The sequence below is a fragment of the Phycodurus eques genome, chromosome 3, assembly GCF_024500275.1.
Source record: "Phycodurus eques isolate BA_2022a chromosome 3, UOR_Pequ_1.1, whole genome shotgun sequence".
Lineage (NCBI taxonomy): Eukaryota > Metazoa > Chordata > Actinopteri > Syngnathiformes > Syngnathidae > Phycodurus > Phycodurus eques.
Window position 1 is genome coordinate 33,818,411 of NC_084527.1, and position 23,018 is coordinate 33,841,428.

The following is a 23,018-nucleotide window of genomic DNA, read 5'->3' on the forward strand; positions in this document are numbered from 1 at the left end:
ATTTAAATACACAATGTGTGTAATTCGCTGTTGCGCATTTAGTTTTACATTAAACTACACCTCGGGTGTCAAACAGTTTAAAGCACGCTCAGGGAGGGCAGAGACCGTGTGTGTGTGTGTGTGTGTGTATACGTATCATGCACGCACATACAGTCTGTCTCTCTTTCAGTCACTTATAGGATAGCGATACGACAAATTTGCCCGAAAAGTGACATTTTTTAATATAAAATGAAGCTATTATTGTACCATTTGGCAAGATCTTTGTACTCCTGGATTATTTGCCAGAAAATGAACACAACCCATCTTTTTAATCCGATCTCGATCAACTGAAAATCACGTGATCAACCCCAATTTCCGATCACGTGCGCAAATCGGGACATGCCTAGTTTGGGTCAACATCATTTCTTTAATAGACCAACTTGGTGTTGGCATCACTGCAGTCGGTGGTGAACAAGAGACTGTGACAATACGTGGAAATACGGACAATGCAGTTCTGTTCTGTCGAATACCATAATAGAAAGCCCATAAAATAGTTTGCATATTAGAGTACTGCAAGTAATTTGTCCATAGTCTGCGTATTCTTCATTAAAAGGGAGAGTTTGCAGTTTTCAAACTGCTAACAAGATTTGAAAGTAGCCTCTCAAACACTACTGTACTTCTTGTTGATGGTCTTTGCATTCACTTAAGATTTTTTTTTGGGTTGGGAGACTTCCATTAGGGTAACGAGGCACAGTATAAGACTATTACTGCTATTAATTTGACATGGACTAACAAAATACAGACATATGAACGGAAAACTGCAGTTTTGGTGGTCATCATCCCACAAGTAATGAACAACTGTCACTCGCTGCTGCCAGCTGGGCATCAAAAAATGTCCTTAGTTTACCAAAGACCAAACCGGTCTATCCGGCTATGTGTAGTAGCTAAGGATGCACTCCAGTGTGGTTTTTTGTTTGTTTTAAAAAGAAGTGTATCCAATTTTGTAGTAACGATAAAAATAAATTTAGCATAAAAAAAATTGGATGTGTGGATTTGGTGGATTTGGATGACCCCACTCTCAGAGACTACAGCTGCACCGAGACTGGGCTATTTTGAATCTTATTGTACTCCGGCGTAGTTCGTGACAACATACGTGACCGTAAATTCAAGTGGCGTACCTGGTAGTTCTGTGAGGTGACCGGTGGCGGTGGTGGAGGGACTTCAGGCTGCCGCTGGGTATAGCCATAGTCAGGCTGGTACCCCCCATATGCTGCAGCAGTAGCAGCAGCAGCAGCCACCGCGACGGGCGCTGGCCGAGCAACGGCTACGGTGGCCGCTGTGGGAGCATAGGCCGCTGCCACAGTGTGAGCTGCCACAGGTGCTTGATGAACTGTATAACTGGCCACTGTGGTGGGATGGGTGTATGCAACCCCGGCAGCTGGCTGCTGACTGGCAGGAGGGGGGGGGGGGGGTAGAAGTTTTTCAGGGGATCGCCAAGAATATATTTTCCATAGAAAACCGTGAATAGGTGAATTTGTGAATAGCGAAGCGCGGCTAGGCGGTGGCTCACTGTACAAAAGCTACTCAAAAGTCCCCCACAAGTTGCTCGATTGTTTCCCTTATTATATTTACTCCATTTGGTTTGCCCCTAGTAGGCAGCACTGTACACCACAGGTTTCTCATCCCCCCCCAAACAGCAAGTGGCCCACTTGGGCTGTCCCCATCAACTATTTTTTTTAGAATCGATTATAAGCGATACAGAAAATGGATGGCTGGCTAGATTATTCTATCAATTATTCGATTCATCAGATAAAAATGTATTTTGCATTCAAGTTTACCGCTAAATCTGTTTTTATGATTACTGCTTATTACCTCATTATTTTTTATGACTGATTACTATTTGGTATTGTTAATTAAAACAAAACAAACTAAACCACAACTAAGCAATATTACATAAGTGGTAATCACTATGGTTTTGGAAACAGTAACAACATGAGGTTTTTGTGGGGGCAGCCATTTGGGGAAAATTATGTACTTTGAACTGAATTATTATTATTTTTTTTTTTTTAGAACAGTTAACTTTGAACTAATTCACATCAAAAATGAACTTTCCCAACACGGACTGTATTATTTTGCATCGCAATACAGATTGCAGGTTTTTTTTAAATCGCAATCTCATTTCTACGATGTGACCCCGCGACAAAACTCTTGATACCCTTGGTTTAGAGACCGGGTTTAAGGTAACAATGTACAAATCCTCAGAACTTCAACAGTAAATATTCTCAATTTCCATGCAGTCCTCCGTATAAGCAGACTGATTTGTGAGGTTTTTTTTCAAAATAAGGCATTAGCAAACATCTGCTTCCACTTTGGAAGACCATTTTTGCCCATTTTCTTTTTTTTTTAACATGTTACAGACCAAACCAAGGGATAGAAATAATAATAATAATAATAATAATAAAAAGGTGTTTTTCTTATCTGCTTCTCCAATTAAACGCACAAATAATGGACAGATTACTCGATGAATACAGTCATCGCTAGTCGTAGCCCTAATTGTGCCCGATGGGCAAATGTTAATTGTCACAAGCTTGCAGAGGGCCAAAGAATCTTCGCCGCTCTTCACTCACATTGAGATACGGTCGACTTCCCCCCCCCCCCACCCCCACCCCGCATGAACAATGGCAGAAGTGGAACGCATTCCACAGTGTCGACACATACAATGGACGAGGACCTCCTCGGCCAGAAGTGAGCTCGCCTTACCTATACTGCGCGGCAGCGCCATGAGTGAATCCAAAGTAATTGCCGGTAGCCATTTTGGCATCTTCACCAAGCCGGCCGGGCACTGCGGGAGGACACGTACAGGGGGGGTTACGCTAAGCTAACTGTTAGCAGCAAGCTCCAACGACAAAACGGGGCTTATTATTTGGAAAGTGTACCCGCGGCTTTGTAAATCGCGAACGGCGACGCTTGAACGACACTTACCATAGGTGAAGGATACAACAGGACATATGGGAATCATTGGTTTCGTATGTTCTATCGACGATCGAGGAGGTCAGCGTATTTGTATTACATGTCGGACCCGGAAATGGCGTCGTCGCGCCTGCGCGAAAGCGAAACGCAGACGTCGACGGACGAAGTGGACGCGTTGAGCTTCTTTCCAGGGCCTTTGCTGTCCTCACCAGACTCACTCTTCATTCAAAGTACATTTGTTGAACAGTATACAATCAGTTTGCAAACTGAATACTGTCGCCGAGGTCCACCGCGTGCTTATTCAACGGTAGCATTCGCCAACCACGTTGTCCTTGTCCACCCTGTCAGCAAGCTCCCATATTTTGTATGTACTATATTGTCTGCTTGCAGAAATTGAGAAAAAGAGTGTGGGAACTTCTTTATTTATAACAGCATAACATCTACCTCAAGCAATGAAACTCATTTCATTTGATTACTTTTCTTAATTTTGAATGAACGCATGAACAGGTCCCTTGGATGTTTCCTCTCAAAAGTGGATTCAAACCATGAATCATCATTTTGGAATTGACCGCGTATTTGTTCTTGACACAAATCATGAACTGATAACAAAACATGATGAAATATGAATACATACAGTACCCTGAAAAAGAATTGCCCCCTTCTCAAATTCTTGTATTTTTGCATCGTTCCCTCACTTTTAATGTCAACAACAGCAAGTTGTCCAGGAGTCCCTTGAGGAGAAGGAGAAAAAAAACAGCCTCAGACCATCACACGACCACCACCACCACGTTTGACTGTTTGTTGGTATGATGTTCTCTTTCTGAAATGCTGCGCTACATTTACGCCAGATGTAACGAGACACACCCCTTCCGAAAAGCTCAACTTTCATCGAGTCGGTCCATATAATAACATTCAGATGTTTTTGTTTTTCTCTCTCCCAAAAGTAAGACCAGCCTTGATGTTGGTTTTGGTCAGCAGTGTTTTTCGCCTTGGAACTCTGCCACGGATGCCATTTTTGTGAGTCTCTTCCTTCTTGTTGTGTCATGAACTGTGACCTTAACTGAGGCAAAGGGAGGCCTGCAGTTCTTTAGAAGTTGTCCTGAGTTCCTTTGTGGCCTCCTGGAGGAGTCATTGCTGTTCTCTTGGGGAAATCTTTGGAGGCCGCCCACTCCTGGGAGGGTTCACCACTGTTCCATAACTTCTCCATTTGAGTTCATGGCTCTCCCTATGGTTCGCTGGAATCCAAAAGCTTTGTATCGTGTCATGTTGTTTTCGGCTTTTTTCGATCTTTTGTCTGACTTCGTTTTGTCAGGACAGATTCTGTTTACGTGATGTCTTGATTGAACAGGTCTGGAGGTCCTCTCGGCAGAGGCGGGGTACACTCTGGACTGGGTGCCAGTCAATCGCAGGCTTTGAGGGTACATTTGGAAAAAAGTATGACGTTTCATACTATATAGCACATAACCAGAAACAGCCAATCACATGCGTCCGCTTTAGAAGGAGGAAGTGATGTGAAAAAAGTTGACGCAGCTCTTTTTCAAACGTAACTAAAATTGTAATCGTGGAAATTTCCAAAAGCAACTCTAATTTAACGACACATGTTCCACCCGTAATGTAAAGGATTTCAATTACATCAATTTTGGAACGAAATGACAAACTCTCGTTCCATGTAATTAGTTACTGCCGAACTTCTTATTTCACTACTTTTTTTTTCCCCAGCCAGGCGTTTAAGGTGAAATCAGTTTCCAAAGAGTTGTTTTATGACATTGCAATGTTTACCCTGTAGTGGTCGCGACTCTCAAGTCTCTTGATGATACTTAATTGTGCTTACAAAACATATCATTTGCATTGAAAAAATATCTGAGTGAGAAAACAAAGAGCATTGCCGTTGAAATGACCTTCATATACAGTATGTTAGAGTTCAAGTAAGAAATACACTCTGCTCCAAAAGGGTTGGACGAATGGGGCTAATAGAAAGGTGAATATGAGACAACAGATCAACATTTCAGCTTTTATTTCCAAATACAGTATTCACATCTGGATCTGATACAGAACACAAGAAGATTGCACTTTTTCTTTTGTGCGCAAAAGAATTGGAATATGTGATCGTCGGGTGTTTTTTGGCAAGGTGAGCCCGATTACATGTAATGTTTTTCAACAATAAGTAGTGCTAAATATCTCTATGCTTAGTTTCAGACTTCAGTTCTGCCTGTGAAGACTACATTTTTACTAGTTGGAGGTGTAACCAGCATTGTCTACAGGTGGAAAACAAGGAATTGTGAAAGGGAACGATGGAAAATCAATCAGAGCCATTGCAAAAACATTGGTCATAGCTAATGAAAGCACCAGACTTAACCCCTATAGAGAATTCATTTTACCTGCAAAAGGGGCAACTGATGGGAGTGAACCCTGAGAATAAACAACGGAAAGTGGCCTTCGATGAAAGTACGTAAAAGAAGATTTTAACTGTGTGTTCCAACTTCCGACACTTTTGCTCACCCCAAAAACATGTGGCGAAGTTAGTGTATGTCTCAGATGCCCACAGAAATACCCAGAAACAAAACCTCTCGATCTCTTGTCTTATCATATTCCTCTTTAGACGCCAAACCCAAATGCTTTCAGTCCGCAGCAGAAATAAAAGAATTGGCCTCACCGTTCCGATGTTTTTGGAGGGGAGTGAACATTGATGAGATGCCGACGAAACAGTCTATTTTACATACAGGGACATTGGAAAAGAGGAGAGTCTCCTTCAGTACCTGAAGGTATTCTGTACTATCGGTATTAACATAGATGCACAATAGTTTTCTTCCATAACACTGTGAAATGCACTTCATGAGTCAGAGGCGTGTGTGAAATATTTCCAAAAAGCGACACTGCCCATCATACTCGATACGTCGACCATGCTTACCATAACAGCTGGATGGCATGCGAAGAGTTCAATCATCAATTCAAATCATAGTTGTCGACTAACATTTGAACAAAGAAATACAAATATAACAGCAAACAGAGTCCGGTTCGTTTCCGTCGGCAATCAAAACTGTGCATTTGCAGTCGTAAAAGGTGCCATTCAGTCAATCTATTCTTCTACAGTTACTGAAGACGGACGGTCATTTGAAGATCATCAGTGTGTCAGAAATGAAAGTGGGGGTGAAGTTCCTCGATGAAATACTGTACTGTCCTGAAAATGTATTGTGGATCACGAGCAGCAGTACTGACGGGCGCTTTTGACGTTTTGGTGAACGTTAGAGCCGACTTTCTTGTGAATGAGTCGCCCCGTGTCGCGTTCTGACTTGGAGTTCATCATCCTGGGAAGAAAGAAAAAGAGTCGAGAACAACGCTGCTTCAACGTTTGTGAGCTCCTCTATTTTCCTCTTTATGCAGCAGTATATTTATTGCAGAAATTCACATATTTCCTCTGCTTTCAGTGTTGAAGCATTCTCGTGAGAGCGACCATTTGTCTGACTTGCATTTTCGTTCACGGTACCTGTTCACAGACGGATATGGCTTTACCTTTTCTGGAACAATTTAATGCATTTCAGTCCGAGACCAACGGCAGAAATACAAACATACAAGAATAATATTTCTTGTTTTGAACAGTGCAATTACAAAATTAGAAAATAGCCTTAATGTAGTTTGAGCTGCTACCCTAGAGTTACCACCACAAATTACCACATCCATCCATCCATTTTCTTCCGCTTATCCAAGGTCGGGTCGCGGGGGCAGTAGCTTTAGCAGGGAAGCCCAGACGTCCCTCTCCCCAGCCACTTCCTGTAGCTCTTCCGAGGAGATCCCGAGGCGTTCCCAGGCCAGCCGAAAGACATCGTCTCTCCAGCACGTCCTGGGTGGTCCCCCCCGTGACCATAGGTGAGGGTAGGAACCCAGGCCAGCTCGTGACCATAGGTGAGGGTAGGAACGTAGCTCGACCGGTAAATTTCGCCTTTCACCTTAGCTCCTTCTTCACCGCAACGGACCGATACAAAAGTCCGCATCACTGCAGACGCTGCACCGATCCGCCTGTCGATCTCCCGTACCATTCTTCCCTCACTCGTGAACAAGACCCCTAGATACTTGAACTCCTCCACTTGGGGCAGGATCTCATCCACGACCCGGAGGGGGCACGCCAGCCTTTTCCGACTGAGGACCATGGTCTCAGATTTGGAGGTGCTGATTCTTATCCCAGCCGCTTCACACTCTGCTGCGAACCGCTCTGGTGAGAGTTGGAGATCACTGCTTGATGAAGCCAACAGAACCACATCATCTGCAAAAAGCAGAGATGCAATACCGAGGCCACCATACCGGACCCCCTCTACGCCTCGGCTGCGCCTAGAAATTCTGTCCATAAATGTTATGAACAGAATCGGTGACAAAAGCCATCCTTGGCGGAGTCCAACCCTCACCGGAAACGAGTCCGATTTACTGCCGGATATGCGGACCAAACTCTGACTCCGGTCGTACAGGGACCGAACAGCCCGTATCAGGGGGTTCGGTACCGCATACTCCCGATGCACCCCCCACAGGACTCCCCGAGGGACACGGTCGAACGCCTTCTCCAAGTCCACAAAAAACATGTAGACTGGTTGGGCGAACTCTCATGCCCCCCCCCCCCCCCCCCCCGAGGACCCTGCCAAAGGTCTAGGGCTGGTCCACTGTGTCGGACCACAAAACCACACTGCTCCTCGTGAATCTGAGATCCGACTTCCCGACGGACCCTCTTCTCCAGCCCCCCTGAATAGAACTTACCACGGAGGCTGAGGAGTGTGATCCCCCCTAACTCTTCCCATGTCCGACTTTTTGACTCAGCCACCAAAAAAGCTGCATTCCGCTTGGCCAGCCTGTACCCATCAACTGCCTTCAGCTGCAGCTTGACTGCATCCCTCACCGCTGGTGTCCACCAACGGGTTCGGGGATTGGCACCGACTACCTTATGCCCACAGCTCCGGGCGGCCACCTCGGCAATGGAGGCGCGGAACATGGTACACTCGGACTCAATGTCCCCCGCCTCCTCCGAGACATGTGTGAAGTTCTGCCGAAGGTGGGATCGAAACTCCTTCTGACAGACGTTCCCAGCAGACCCTCACAATACGTTTGGGACTTCAAGGTCGGACCGACATCTTCCCCTACCAACGGAGCCTACTCACCACCAGGTGGTGATCAGTTGACAGCGCCGCCCCTCTCTTCACCCGAGTGTCCAAGACATGCGGCCGCAAGTCCGATGACACGACCACAAAGTCGATTATCGAACTGCGACCTAGGGTTTCCTGGTGCCAAGTGCACGTGTGGACACCCTTATACTTGAACATGGTGTTCGTTATGGACAATCCGTGACGAGCACAGAAGTCCAATAACAGACCACCGCTCGGGTTATGATCGGGGGCGGGGGGCGTTCCTCCCAGTCACGCCCTTTACACATTACATTCGTTCCTTTTCTGTACTGCTTCTCCTCACGCGGGTCGCGGGCGTGCTGGAGCCTATCCCAGCCATCATCGGGCAGGCAGGAGGCGGGGTACACCCTGAACTGATCGCCAGCCAACCATAGTAATCCCGATGGTTTGTATTTCAGCGGTGATCCTCTTAATAGCAGTGAGTTGACTTGTTTTTTACATACCGTTTCAGCAGTGTCGACGGTCTCCTCCCCCTCTGTGGGTTCGCCACCAGGCATGAATGTTTCTAAGTCAGACAGAGGGCTTTCCAAAGCCTCCTCATCGTAGTCTGTCTGATATTCTTCGGATAGTTCGCCTGAAGGGAGATCCATTGGTTTCATGAATCATTAAAATGTGGTATTTTTTTTCTTCCTGTTAACAAAAAGGTGGTTAAATATGTTGAAAAGAAAACTCAAACCTTCAATTAATGAAGTCTTGACAGGCTCAATCCGTGACACAATCTCCGCCAGGTCAGTGAAGGAGGCATTTGGACATGTGACCATCTGACAGACAAAATCTATATCAGTCTCCTGTTATTCTCATACATTTTCTTTTCTCAATCGAAACCTATCCACTTTCGACACGACTTGTGCTCCTTAGGGTCTCAGGTGAGCTGGAGCCTATATCACAGCTGACTTTGGACGAGGGGCTATCACTATTACTATTCACACTTACATGAAAACGTATGGACAATTTAGAGTTTTCAATTAATCTGGCATGCAAGTTTTTGGAATGTGGGAGGAAGCTGCAGTACTTGGAGAAAAGCCACACAAGCACATGGAGAACATAGGACGGCGTGAGCTAGGTTTCTTGATGACCCCCCTTGAGCTTTGCAAAGAAGATAAAACAAGTCACACAGATCAAGGTGAGGAGAGAAATTGCTCCAGCAATAAGGTCTCAATGATACTTCCTTATGCGGTGCGGTCCTGCTTGGGTTTCGAACTGAGGCGACCACCGTGCCCCAGGTTTTGTCCAAACTGAGCTGACCGCAACTCTGTATAAACGCGCACATTTTGAATGGAGCCCGCATGAGGGGATTAGATTGCTGTCAAACCTCGCGGCGCTTCCCGAATCGGTCACGCGGTACAGCCGGGCAGCGAGACTTCGGACGTCGTCGCTTCCGGGCCCGCCCCCCGAAATGAAGCAAGCCTCGATGCGCGCTTTGCGGACACGCCCCCTCCATTACTCGACACACGCCTCCAAGACTCGGCACATCACTATCGTTTATACTTCAGAGCATTTGGCATGACACCTGGTACCTTGATAAGAAACAAAAGGAATTTGGGAAATTTCACCTGCGCTGTCCAGTATCAGGTGTTGATTTCACAGTCATATGTTGAAATTTTGGCTCAAAGGTTACTGAATCCAATTCCAAACACTGAATCTTTTAGGATCCTGTCGTTCTGGATGAACTAATAGCGTCCTTGAATCGAATCGGCAACCACCAATCGTGATACAAATGGAATCGCTGCCAAATGAATCGTTAAACCCCCAATATATGTGTATATACTGTGTATGTGTGTGTGTGTGTATGTATATATATATATATATATATATATATATCGGTTCTGAGGAGTGGGGTTCAATCCCCGGCCCCGCCTGTGTGGAGTTTGCATGTTCTCCCCGTGCCTGGGTGGGTTTCTTCCCACATCCCAAAAACATGCATGGTATGTTAATTGAAGCCTAAATTACCCGTAGCTGGGAATGGTTGTTTGTTTCTATGTGCCCTGCGATTGGCTGGCGACCAGTTCAGGGTGTACCCTGCCCCTCGCCCGAAGATAGCTGGGATAGGCTCCAGCACGCCCGCGACTCTAGTGAGGAGAAGCGGCTCAGAAAATGGATGGATAAGGGATGTAGCGATATCTACATCTCACGGTTCGGTTTTATCACCGTATTCATATTTTGTTGTGATATTAATGATTGCGATATCGGGGGAAAGCTCACGGTATTGCAAGAAGACTCGGTATAGGTGGGGCAAAGATGCGAAAGCAGGCGAGCTGAAAAATCTCTCTTTTTCTTTCCCTTCTTGACTCTTGCCGAATCCTCAATAGGTTTTAGTAGTTTCTCTGTTTTCCCACGTTTTATTTTTTTTATTTTTTTTTTAGTGCTGTTAGGTCAAGCAGAAAGGAGGATCTGTATCCCGATGATGCCAAAACAGTTGACTGTGTCACGGTGGACTTTTTAAGCTGCCGCTGTGGTTTCTTAGTATTTTAATGGATATTTATTGAGAATAAGAGTCAATCAGAACAGAACAAGGTTTCAAGAGGGGAGTGGTAAAAGACAACACACGACAAAGCACTAACTGTAAACGAGATGAGAAAAGTAAATCATTACAGACCTAGAACAATGACACATTAGATGTGAGTGTTGTTGGATGGGGCAGTCGTGCTCCCCCCTGTGAGGGAAGGACAGGACAAGATAGACAGGACTGGACGGGACAGGGAGGGAAACTCTATGCAAAGGAGATGTGTTGCACTGTGCGAGGCAAATGGTGGTCACACCAGATACTGACTGGTTTTCTGACCCCCCCCAGACCCTCACACTAAAGCAAAACGGCACATTTCAGAGTGGCCTTTTATTGTGGCCAGCCTAAGGCACACCTGTGCAATAATCATGCTGTCTAATCAGCATCTCGATATGCCACACCTGTGACGTGGGATGGATGATCTCGACAAATGCTCACTAAAACAGATTTAGACAGATTTGTGAACAATATTGGAGGGAAATGGCCTTTCGTGTATGTAGAAAAAGTTTTAGATCTTGGAGTCCAGCTCACGAAAAATTGGAGCAAAAACAAAAGTGTTGCGTTTGTATTTCTGTTCAGTGTATAAACATTTATAGGACCAGAGTGTGAGTGAGGGGATACACAAGCCATTTGCATATTCATGAGTTATTTGTCCCAAAACGACAGTGGCCCCACACCCAGCGAATAAGTCCCAGGGGTGTGTGTCTGTGGACACATGCAAGTGAATTGACACTGTTGCGCATGCACAACGACTGACAGAAGTGTCCTGTAATAGCTGTGCCTGCACCACGGAAGCTGAGGACCCCACCCAATCAATTGCAAGGCGGGGTCGGGCCCAGGAGTCCACCCGAGAGCAGCCCAGTGGACGGAACACGTCCCACACTGAGGGACCCACGGCGGCCCACCGGCTGCAACGAGGCGCCCCTGAAAACCGGCCACCCGGAGGAAGCCGCAGGGACCCAATGCCACTCTCTCCCAGCCAACACCCACGCCCCCCACCGCCCCAAGCCCCGCCTACTCCACCCCCACCCCCAGGAGAGCAAGGCGCCTCCCCAACCCGCAGGACCCAGAATGCAGCCAGTCCCCACCCAGCCCGAGGGCAAGACTGTGTCCCTTGTTTGATGGAAAGGAGGGCGGATAGGGCTGACCGACAAGGGAACGATAAGGGGGTTGGGGGGGATGGGGGCACGAGAGGGGAGTACAGTGTTGTACGCCATCATCCCGTAGCTTGTGAATTGTACACTGTATTTAAACGGAACTTACATGACTACTTTTGGTCCTGTGGAACTCCTCCTGATGTCTGTCTTTTAGCATGCTGTCCACCACACTACTGCGCCGCCAAACATCAAACAGTGTCTTGCCATGCTGGTATCCCACCTCCTGGAGCATTTTGGAAGACCAATGTGTGATTTGCAACACATTCATGACAGAGCCAGTAACAATGGAGGACAGGAATACTTACAGCAATTTCATCAAACTTGCCAAACTCTAGTGTGCCGTAGCGGTCGATGGGAGGCCGGATGTACTCACAGTACTCACTGTCTTTAACCAATTCGAGTTGTCGGACACAACAAACGTAAGCTAGCCTGGTTTGGATCTCTGCCATATTAAGGACCTGGAGGGAAGGGTTAGGAGGTTTGTAAACATTATGTGCAATCAGTGTACAGAAGTATTTGGAAAGTGACAGTAGTTTTATTATTTTGCATCCACAAACTCCCATTCCAAGGAAGCTGGGACATTTGTGTACAATGAAAATAATAACGGAATGCAATGATTTGCAAATACTTTTCAACGTATATTCAATTGGATACACGACTAAAACAAGATATTTCTTGTTCAAAATCTGAAAGTTTTAATTTTTTTTACTCATTTTGAATTTGATGCCTGCTGGGGTGGGCATTTTTACCACGGTGTTATATCACCTTTCCTTTCCTCAAAGAGGGTTTGCGAACTGAGGACACTAATTGTTGTAGCTTTGTGGGTGACATTCTTTCCCATTCTTGCTTGATGTACGACTTCAGTTGCTCAACAGTCTCATGTCTTGTAATGCGCCACACATGTTCAGTGGGAGACAGTCAGTCTAATACTCACACTCTTTGATTACAAAGTCACGCTGTTGTAACACGTGCAGAATGTGGCTTGGCGTTTTCTTGCTGAAATAAGAAGGGACGTGCCTGAAAAAGACATTGCTTGGATGGCAGCTGCTCCAAAACCCATTTGCGCCTTTCAGCGTGAACTGGTTCAGTCGCACTGACGGAAAATGTCCTCGACGGAAATCCAAACGTTGAGTGCCAGTGACATCTTTTTCCGTGAACTACATTTTTCTATGGGGTTGGGTGGAGGATGGTCTCGGCCAAACTCTCCTGTGATTATCAAACTGGGAAAGTACTTAAATGGCGATGGGTCTCTTTTGGATGAGCTCAGCATGAATCACAGGAAGAGGAGAGGCGGAGAAAGACAACCATACAGATATCTTTCGAGTAGATGATAGAAGATGCTGACACAGGTAAATTCAGACGGTTAGAAGCAACACACGCTTGAAACATATTTGTTCCGTTAGATCTACTAGCGGCACGGTGGGCGACTGGTTAGAGCGTCTGCCTCACAGTTCTGAGGACCGGGGTTCAATCCCCGGCCCCGCCTGTGTGGAGTTTGCACGTTCTCCCCGTGCCTGCGTGACTTTTCTCCGGGTCCTCCGGTTTCCTCCCACATCCCAAAAACATGCCTGAATTGAAGACTAAATTGCCCGTAGGTGTGAATGTGAGTGCAAATGGTTGTTTGTTTGTATGTGCCCTGCGATTGGCTGGCAACCAGTTCAGGGTGTACCCCGCCTCTCGCCTGAAGACAGCTGGGGCAGGCTGCGGCACGCCCGCGACCCGTGTGAGGAGAAGCGGAACGGAAGGTGAATGAATGAATTTGAAATGTAGACTCGTCAGACCACAGCACACAATTCCCCTTTAGCCATCACCCATTTCTGGGTGATGGCTTTTCCCTTTGCATGGGAGAGTTTTAGCTTGCATTGATACAGGGGCGTGCACAGAAATTTTCAGGGGAAAGACGAGTGAAGAAAGACGAGCGAACTTGCTTAATATGCAAAACTGTCTTTAAATTCTCTGACGGTCTTGTCTTCCTGTATCCGTCCGCTGGAGCTAGCCTTTATGTTAGTGTTGTTCAATGAACGGAAGTTCACGAACTAGTTCATATTTTGTGCGAATGTGAATTGAACTTAGTTCATTTCTGCCTGATGAATGTAATTTAGACCGCGCTCGTTCTCCCGTCAAAGAACGTCTTTTGAACGAAATTTAATTTTCATTCAAGAGTACCACGTTTTGTTCGGCACTTCCAGGAAAACACCCATCTGAACACGCTACACACGAGCCTTCATATGTCGGCGGACAAACGTATTCGGCCACCGATTCAGTACGACCACGGTCGGCATTCACGGCCCCTTGCAGCTGCGTGAGAATGCGAGGTGTGTTCAGGGACACTACGTAAATGGGAATGAATGTGTTCTTCAGTGGTTCTTTTGTAAAACCGTACATAAATTGTAAAAAAAACAAAAAACAGGAAAATTATTATTTTCTGTATGATCAAACTGTCATGATAAGGAATTTATTTGGTTTCGTAATTATAAGCATAGATACAATAAAAAGCCACTCTGAAATGTGCAGTTTTGCTTTATTGTGGGGGTCTGGGGGGGTCAGAAAACCAGTCAGTATCCGGTGTGACCACCATTTCCCTCACACAGCGCAACAAATCTCTTTTGTCCAGAGTTGATCAGGTCGTTGATTGTGGCAAAAACAAAAGTGTTGCATTTATATTGTTGTTCAGTGTAGAGTAGATCAGATCAGATTAGATTAGATAAGAAAGCAAGAAGGGTTGGGCATCGTTTTGAATTTGAGCAAAGGATTCTGATTCTTTTTGGGGGGTGGGTCAAGAAAGCTTGCATGTTTTCAATGAAGGGTGTCCAAATTAGAGTTGACTTCACCGAAGCTCCGCCCGTGTAGGCTGAGGCTCGGAGCGCGAGCGCTTGTCTTACAAGTCCTTGTTGATGCGTGTCTTTACAGTAACTACAGCCATTCACATTTCCCGAACTTAAATATACACTGTTGCATTGTTTCTTTGCGTTTTGCCCAGAGCATCAACCAAAAGGCCATTTGACTCATATGCTAATGCACACATACCTTGACTTTCTCAGCTAGCGGGTTGAATCGCTTCCACAGAAGCCACCACCCATTCAGGGAGTCACCGTAGTTGGTCAAGTTGGTTTCATCACGACTTCCAACATCGATAGCAATCACAACTTTGGCCCCCATGGAGCGAGCCACGTCAGCTAGAAACAAAAGACACACACAAAGAACTGAAGTGAATTCAAGAATAATAATAATAATAAAGTAATAATGAAAATAAAAATGGAAATGAATTGAATTTCATTTATGATGAGTCTCACCAGGGAGATTGTTAATGTAACCCCCATCCATCAGCAGGTGTCCATCTTTAGGATCACAGAGAGGGGGAAGGTAACCAGACAGCGACATACTGGCTCGGACATAACGCCACAGTGAACCTGACAGAAAATGCGGTGTTTAAACATTGATAACTAAATGGAAGGACTTGAAGCATTCAAAGAATTTCGATTGATCTACTCATGGGACATAAATAGTTTCACTTCACCCAATTTTCTGGTTTTGGAGCAAAAAGGGGCAACATTTGTTATTTTTTTTACTCGATGAGACACTTCATTTGGTTAGTTTTACCATCCGTGTGAACTCTCATGGAGGAAGCTGTGATATCTGTTGTAATGTTGAAGTACGGCAGCCACAGGTCCTGGCACATGAGACGAAAGGTTACAAATGTTGTCATTGATCTTTTGGGGAATCAGGGCCTCAAAACGCATAGCTCTGTCAAGTGGGCAGACTCAAACAAATATTTTGTCGTTGCATCCCTTGCGCCATACCTCGATCTGTTTGCCTTTGAAAACAGAGCTAATGCCAGAGTTAAAGGAAGCCCCAGAAAACATGGAAGTGACAGGGTAGGTTAGATCCACAATCTTCTTAAAGAGAGATGTCATATCCTGGAAAAAAAAAAGAATGAAAATGCAGCGGGAATTTAAATATCTAGTCGAAGCCGTAGGGAATAAAATCATCAACAAAACAAAGACAAAACTATTATATTGAGACATTCGATTGTTCATTGACCTACCATGGCCCATTCACGAGCCCGGACCCTCATTCGACTGCTGCTTTTCTCCTCAGCATACAGCGCTCCCATGAAGGACCCGATGGAGGTACCACCCACAATGTCCACGGGGATCCCTGCCTCATTCAGTGCCCGAATGATGCCAACCTGGGAGCAACCCCTGAACAGGAAACCACATGTGAAGCAAGAGTACTCCGAGGGGGCACAGACCCCCACCCAGGAATAACTATGATCTATGATTCGAATAGCTTTCAAAGTTAAAAACCTGAACTAAGACTCGACAGAAACATTCCTCCCAATCACATCCTTGCAGGTCTCACTGCCATTGGCCACGTGACATTGAAATCCCCAAGTAGAACGAGTCCTCAACCGGAGTCACACCTTCCAAGGACTCTAAAAAGGTGGGTACTCTGAGCTACTATTCGGTGCTTAGGCACAAACAGCCAGGACCAAAGCCCCAAACCTGGAGGCCATGTCCAAAGTGGAAGAGTGCAACCCTTCTCAAGAGGACCAGTTCCGGAGCCTAAAATGCTCAACTATATCTAGTTAGAACCTCTCAACTTGGCACAACAGCTCAAGCTCCTTCCCTGCCAGAGAAGTGACGTTCCATGTCCCGAGAGCCATCTTCCGCAGCCGAGGATCGTCACGTTGCCGTTTTCACCACGATAAGGCGAAGGCTCAAGGGCAAACACACAAAAACCCCTTGCCCTAGCTCCATAGGTTGTGAGACCACGGGGAGCGGGATCAACATTGCCTGTTCGGGTTGTGCCTGCCTGGGCCCCATGGGTACAGGATCAGCCACCAGGTGCTCGCCATTCAGCGCCACCCTCTGGCCTGGCTCCAGCTCCCACTTTGTTCCCAAGATCACTACAGCATGCAAAACCTTCCACCCTGATTAGGCAAATGCTCAAGGACATATACAGTCAAACCTATGCCAGTTAAAACATAACATCATTGGTGGTGGTAGCAACTATTAATACTAAACTAAACAACAGATTAAATGTATAGGTATATTTTGTTCTGAAAACCGCACACAAAAGAACTTTTTAACCATGTAGCCAGTAACCATGTTACTATAACAGCAACTCAGGGCACACAATTTCTGCTTTTGTTTTGTTACTTGACCTGTCCTGTTCAGCTGCCTGGCCATGCAGAATGGTGGATCTGTATGCCTTTTGTGTTGGAACAGTTTTGCTGTGGAACAGGGGAGTTTGGAATACTCTTTTTGTTTTGCCTGTTATCCTCCTACTGTATGTCTCAGGTGAGAGCTGAGCTAACCAATTACCAGAGACAAATTCCTTGTGTGTCATGGAACATACTTGGCCAATAAAGCTGATTCTGGTTTGGATTCTGAGAGGTTCACAGTCCATACCTTGTTAAAGCTTCAGGGCAAGCCGGAGCAGTGAAGAAAGAAATAGGTCAGTTAGAATAGAAACAACTGGACCCGCATAACCAATTATTTGGATCAAAATTAGATATAAAACCCGTATTAGCCATTTTTTTCACCTTACAAAAGCAGCAATTTAATTCGATCAAATACATTTTGTGCGCGTAGCTTGACGGTGTCAGAACTTTTGTGCTACTCGATCACTGCTTCTACGCACATACTTGATGAACCCTCACACCATAATTTGCGAACGCAATTTAAGTGTTTCACGACAGGCATCGACCACCTTACGGCCACAGCTCCGGTCGGCCGCCTCAGCAATGGAGGCGCGGAACATGATCCCCTCGGACTCGATGTCCTCCGCCTCCCTGTCGGAGGTGGGAGTTGAAACTCCTTCTCACCGGGGATTCCGCCAGATGTTCCCAGCAGACCCTCACCATACTTTTGGCCCTGCCACGTCGGACCGGCATCTTCCCCCACCATCGGAGCCAACTCACCACCAGGTGGTGATCAGTTGACAGCTCCGCCCCTCTCTTTACCTGAGAGAGTGTCCAAGACATGCGGCCGCAAGTCCGATGACACAACCACAAAGTCGATCATCGAACTGCGACCTTGGGTGTCCTGGTGCCAAGTGCACGTGTGGACTCCCTTATGCTTGAACATGGTTTTCGTTATGGATATGGTGTTCTGTCCTATAACAGAACACCGCTCGGGTTCTGATCGGGGGGGCCGTTCCTCCCAATCACGCCCTTCCAGGTCTCACAGTCATTGCCCACGTGAGCATTGAAGTCCCCCAGCAGAACGATGGAGTCCCCAGCGGGAGCGCTCTCCAGCACCCCCTCCAAGGACTCCAAAAAGGGTGGGTACTCTGAATTGGTGTTTGGTGCAGAGGCACAAACAACAGTCAGGACCCGTCCCCCCACCCGAAGGCGGAGGGCGGCTACCCTCTCGTCCACCGGGGTGAACCCCAACGTACATACGCCGAGCCGGGGAGCAATAAGTATACCCACACCTGCTCGGTGCCTCTCACCGTGGGCAACTCCAGAGTGGAAGAGAATCCAACCCCTCTCGAGAGGACCGGTACCAGAGCCCAAGCTGTGCGTGGAGGCGAGTCCGACGATATCTAGTCGGAACTTCTCGACCTCACACACCAGCTCGGGCTCTGATTTTCAACACCCTGGACTGGTCGCCAGTCAGTTGCTAGGCACAGTTGCATTATTTTATGATCATTACTACAAGTTATTGTTTTTGTTTTATATGGTTTTAACCTGTAAGTATGCACATCAGAACATGAGGCAGGGATAGCTGCAACAGATGCATTTAATTCAAAAACTGTACTTTTGAGTTGAAACAAATGTTGGTGACTTCAAGAAACTTACAAATTTAAAAAACGCATGAACATTTTTGTATTGAAACAAATATCGAACCGTGAGACTAAAATATCGAACCGAACCGTAAATTTTGTGTTTTGTTGCAACCGTACTAACTATGCATATATCTTTCCATAACGGAGTGTTTGCATAGTGATTATCTTAAAGCCACAGTACCTGGCACCTCCACCACCTAGTACAACGGCGATGCTGTTTCCTGTTAGAATCCTGGCCAGGCGGGAGAAGTCAGAGTGACGATCTGGACACTTTTCAAACACACGTTGGTACAGTTCTCTCTATGGTCACAAAGAAAACAGAAAACACTCAAACAATACACGCTCACAAACAGACAGATGAACCATGGGAAGTGCAGCAAATCCCTTTTTTTTTTAAAAAAAGCTCAATGAGCAAAGGGTTAACTAATCATTAATCAATTAAACTCAAGGGTTAAAAGCCGAGTCTTTCTATCAGTGTTGGTGTGTCGGGTTGTGGTTGTGCACTTGAGGTACCAGTTTAGGCAAACTCCTCCGAGAGAACACTCTGCGAGGACAGGACAAGTGATGGTGTCTGGTGATCCAACTCCGCATGTTCAGCCACTCAGCTGTGCCTTTGGGTGGAGGACCATCCTCCCTGTGCAGCAACACCAATTGTTTCTGGGCTCGAACAGCACTGCTCTCCAACATTCGTTCCAACTACAGGGAGATAAGACAAGCGTTGTGTGTGTGTGTATGTATTGTTGGCACGGTGGATGACTGGTTAGCACATCTAACGCACAGTTCAGCATGTTTTTGGGATGTGGGAGGAAACCGGAGTGCCCGGAGAAAACCCACGCAGGCACGGGGAGAACATACACACTCCACACAGGCGGGGCCGGGGAATGAACCCGGGTCCTCAGAACTGTGAGGGTTGACGCTCTAACCAGTCGGCCACCGTGCCGCCCCATTGAAAATGTGTGGCGCATTATGGAGCGTAAACTACGACAACGGAGACCCCGGACTGTTGTACAGGTGAAGCTTTTACATCAAGCAAGAATGGGAAAGAATTCCACCTGCAAAGCTTCAGCAATTAGTGTCCTCAGTTCCCAAACGTTTCTTGAATGTTGTTCAAAGAAAAGGTGATGTAACTCAGTGGTAAACACGACCCTGTCCCAGCTTTTTTGGAACGTGTTGCAGCCATAAAATTCGAGGTTAATGATTATTTGCTAAAAAGAATAGTTAGTCGGTTTGAACATGAAATATCTTGTCTTTGTAGTGTATTCAATTAAATATAGGTCGAATATGATTTGCAAATCATTGTATTCTGTTTTTATTTATGTTTAACATAAACGTCCCAACTTCATTGGAATTGGGGTTGTTGAGCAATATTGATATATGCCGTTTTTTTCCAATTCTAGGGGAAAAGAACAAGGTCAGACATGCCCAGTACAACAAAAAACATGTTTAACTGCAGCATGAAGACAACCACATTGAGACTGTATGAGTGAATTAACAGACCTCTCCCACTGTGGGCTCCTGCTCACCCAGCCCCACAATAATGATGCAATCAGCCTGACGGATGCAGCGCTGCGTCCACGGAGTAAGACCGGAGTCAGATTGATAGAGGACAATGCGATGGATGTCTTCCTGCTGGCCGAGCCAGCTGGACAGACGGTACTCGTGGACACTTGAAAGAAGAGGAACAAAACTTACAGTATGTTTATTGCTTTTAAAGTGATGGAATCTCTTGTCTTCTATCAGATTTAATTCCGACACAAGACAACTGTCCAGAATGTGTTTTCTGACATACGGAAAAATGAATGATAGGAACCGTGGATTATTGCTTTTCCACATTCAGTCCGCCACCGCCCCCTCCTTGAGCCGTCACCTGATCGTGGTGTAGGGGTTTGTGTGTCCCAGTTGTCTGGGGCTTTATGCCCCTGGCAGAGTCACCCATGGCAAACAGGTCCTAGGTGAGGGACCAGACAAAGCATGGCTAAAAGCATGGCTATGATGAGTAAATTGATGGAATCACGTTTTCCCTTGCCCAGACAAGGGTCACCGGGGACCCCCTCTGGAGCCAGGACTCGAGGTGGGGCACCCTTCCCATGGGCTCACCACCTGTAGGAGGGGCCATAGGGGTCCGGTGCAGTGTGAGCTGGGCGGTGGCCGAAGGCAGGGACCTTGGCAGTCCGATGCCCGACTACAGAAGCTCTCTCTGGGCACGTGGAATGTCACCTCTCTGGCAGGGAAGGAGCCTAAGCTGGTGTGTGAGTTTGAGAAGTTCCGACTAGACATAGTCGGGCTCGCCTCCACACACGGCTTGGGCTCTGGTACCAGTCCTCTCAAGAGGGGCTGGACTCTCTTCCACTCTGGAGTTGCCCACGGTGAGAGACGCCGAGCAGGTGTGGGTATACTTATTGCCCCCCAGCTCTGTACCTGTACATTGGAGTAGCCTCCCTCCGCCTTTGGGTGGAGGGACAAGTTCTGACTGATGTTTGCGTCTGTGAACCAAACAGCAGTTCAGAGTACCCAGTCTTTTTGGAGTCCTTGGAGGGGGTGATGGAGAACCATCCCGCTGGAGACTCCATCGTTCTGCTGGTGGACTTCAATGCTCACGTGGACAATGACAGTCAGACCTGGAAGGGCGCGAATGGGGCGCTGCTGATGCATTGGGGACAGTGCCTCTAGATTGGCAGACTGGGGTAGTATTCCTCCCTTTTAAGTTGGGGGACCGGAGGGTGTGTTCTAACTACAGGGGGATCACACTCCTCAATTGATCTGGTAAGGTATATTCACGGGTGCTGGAGAGAAGGGTACGTCTGGAAGTTAAATCTTGGATTCAGAAGGCGCAGTGAGGTTTTCGTCCTGGCCGTGGAACAGCGGACCAGCTCTACACCCTTGGCAGGGTCCTCGAGGGTGCATGGAAGTTCGCCCAACCAGTCTACATGTGTTTTGTGGGGGGTGCTGCGGGAGTATCGGGTGTCCCTGATACGGGCTGTTCGGTCCCTGTATGACCAGTTTCAGAGTTTGGTCCGCATTGCCAGCAGTAAGTCGGATTCATTTCCAGTGAAGGTTTGACTGGCCTTTGTCCTTTGTCCGCTTCTGTTCACTACTCTTATGGACAGAATTTTTAGGCGCAGCCGAGGCATAGAGGGGTTCCCGCTTGGTGGCTTCAGTATTGCATCTCTGCTTTTTGCAGATCATGTGGTTCTGTTGGCTTCATCAAGCCGTGATCTTCAACTCTCACTACAGCGGTTCGCAGCCGAGTGTGAAGCGGTTGGGATGAAAATCAGCACCTCCAAATCTGAGACCATGGTCCTCAGTCAGAAAAGGGTGGCATGCCTTCTCCAGTTTGGCTATGAGATCCTGCCACAAGTGAAGGAGTTCAAGTATCGTGAAGTCTTGTTCACGAGTGAGGGAAGAATGGTACGGGAGATCGACAGGCGGATCGGTGCAGCGTCTGCAGTGATGCGGACTTTGTATCGGTCCGTTGTGGTGAAGAAGGAGCTAAGCCGAAAGGCGCAGCTCTCAATTTACCGGTCGATCTTATGTTCCTACCCTCGCCTATGGTCACGAGCTGCGGGTCGTGACCCAAAGAACGAGATCCCGGATACGAGCGGCCGAAATGAGTTTCCTCCGCAGGGTGTCCTGGCTCTCCCTTAGAGATAGGGTGAGAAGCTCGGTCATTAGGGTGAGAAGCTCGGTCATCTGGGAGGGCTACTGCACCCGTGAGCCGACCTCAGATAAGCGTAAGAAAATGGATGGATGGACGGACTGACTGACTGACTGACTCCGCCACCCCGCCACCCCCCCACCATTTGCATGCCACTGGAGGTATGCCCATAGTGATGCTGCTCTAGGACTAAACTAGTGGATTCCCTCACCTCCTCACAATTTCGGTCCCTTTACATTTCACTGGTTACTCATATTACCAACTGCATTGTTTGTCGCTTTCCTGTAGAAGCCAACATGCTACTAAACCTACTAATTTAATTGTTAGTTTTACGTGTTGTACCTGTCCAAAGCAGAGGAGCCCAGGCGCTGTTTAATGATGTCACTTGTCAGGAGTAGTGTCGGCCCTATAAAAAACAAGGATAGATAATACAGGTTTAAAACTCCATCCATTTTCTTCCAAACATGGAGGTTGTGGTTGCAGCAGTAGGAGCAGAGAAGCCCAAATTTCACAATAGGTAGTTGGGCTGTATTTTGTTTTGGTAATTGAAATGTACAGAACTTTAATCACATACATTTTATTGTGGCACCGATAGTTATTAAAACATAATAGAGAGAAACTTTTTGCCTCATATTCCTCTATGTTGAAATTAATTATAGGTTATCATACTATTTTTTTTTTTACTATTGGAATTGTATTATTGCACATTTATAGGTTTTATAGCGTATAAGGATGTTTAAAACACTGATACCTATCGATAAATTGACAAAATTGTCCACAACGGGAATTTTAAATCA

General features: G+C 46.6%; 2 protein-coding genes across 8 annotated transcripts in view; both read right to left on the minus strand.

The window, feature by feature from the left end:
- The window catches only part of zfr (zinc finger RNA binding protein), a 43,383-nt gene extending 40,317 nt beyond the window's left edge, over positions 1-3,066 (minus strand). For both annotated transcript variants that reach the window (XM_061673187.1, XM_061673188.1), the window contains exons 1-3: positions 2,962-3,066; positions 2,740-2,821; positions 1,158-1,428 (exon numbers count right to left, since the gene is read on the minus strand). In XM_061673187.1, the coding sequence (XP_061529171.1) occupies positions 1,158-1,428; positions 2,740-2,821; positions 2,962-2,998 (390 nt within the window). In that variant the 5' untranslated portion in view covers positions 2,999-3,066. The remainder of the gene's footprint in view (positions 1-1,157; positions 1,429-2,739; positions 2,822-2,961) is intronic.
- A 1,880-nt stretch (positions 3,067-4,946) lies between these two features.
- The window catches only part of pnpla7b (patatin-like phospholipase domain containing 7b), a 48,916-nt gene continuing 30,844 nt past the window's right edge, over positions 4,947-23,018 (minus strand). For 5 of the 6 annotated variants that reach the window (XM_061673195.1, XM_061673193.1, XM_061673194.1 and 2 more), the window contains 14 exons: positions 22,564-22,627; positions 20,064-20,232; positions 19,080-19,262; positions 18,748-18,866; positions 15,817-15,973; positions 15,572-15,688; positions 15,372-15,441; positions 15,065-15,181; positions 14,799-14,947; positions 12,077-12,229; positions 11,878-11,994; positions 8,788-8,872; positions 8,555-8,685; positions 4,947-6,254 (listed from right to left, as the gene is read on the minus strand). In XM_061673195.1, coding sequence (XP_061529179.1) covers positions 6,192-6,254; positions 8,555-8,685; positions 8,788-8,872; positions 11,878-11,994; positions 12,077-12,229; positions 14,799-14,947; positions 15,065-15,181; positions 15,372-15,441; positions 15,572-15,688; positions 15,817-15,973; positions 18,748-18,866; positions 19,080-19,262; positions 20,064-20,232; positions 22,564-22,627 — 1,694 coding nt within the window. In that variant the 3' untranslated portion in view covers positions 4,947-6,191. Of the gene's footprint in view, positions 6,255-8,554; positions 8,742-8,787; positions 8,873-11,877; positions 11,995-12,076; positions 12,230-14,798; positions 14,948-15,064; positions 15,182-15,371; positions 15,442-15,571; positions 15,689-15,816; positions 15,974-18,747; positions 18,867-19,079; positions 19,263-20,063; positions 20,233-22,563; positions 22,628-23,018 lie in introns of those variants that run through there. The other variant, XM_061673198.1, reaches the window with a different exon arrangement.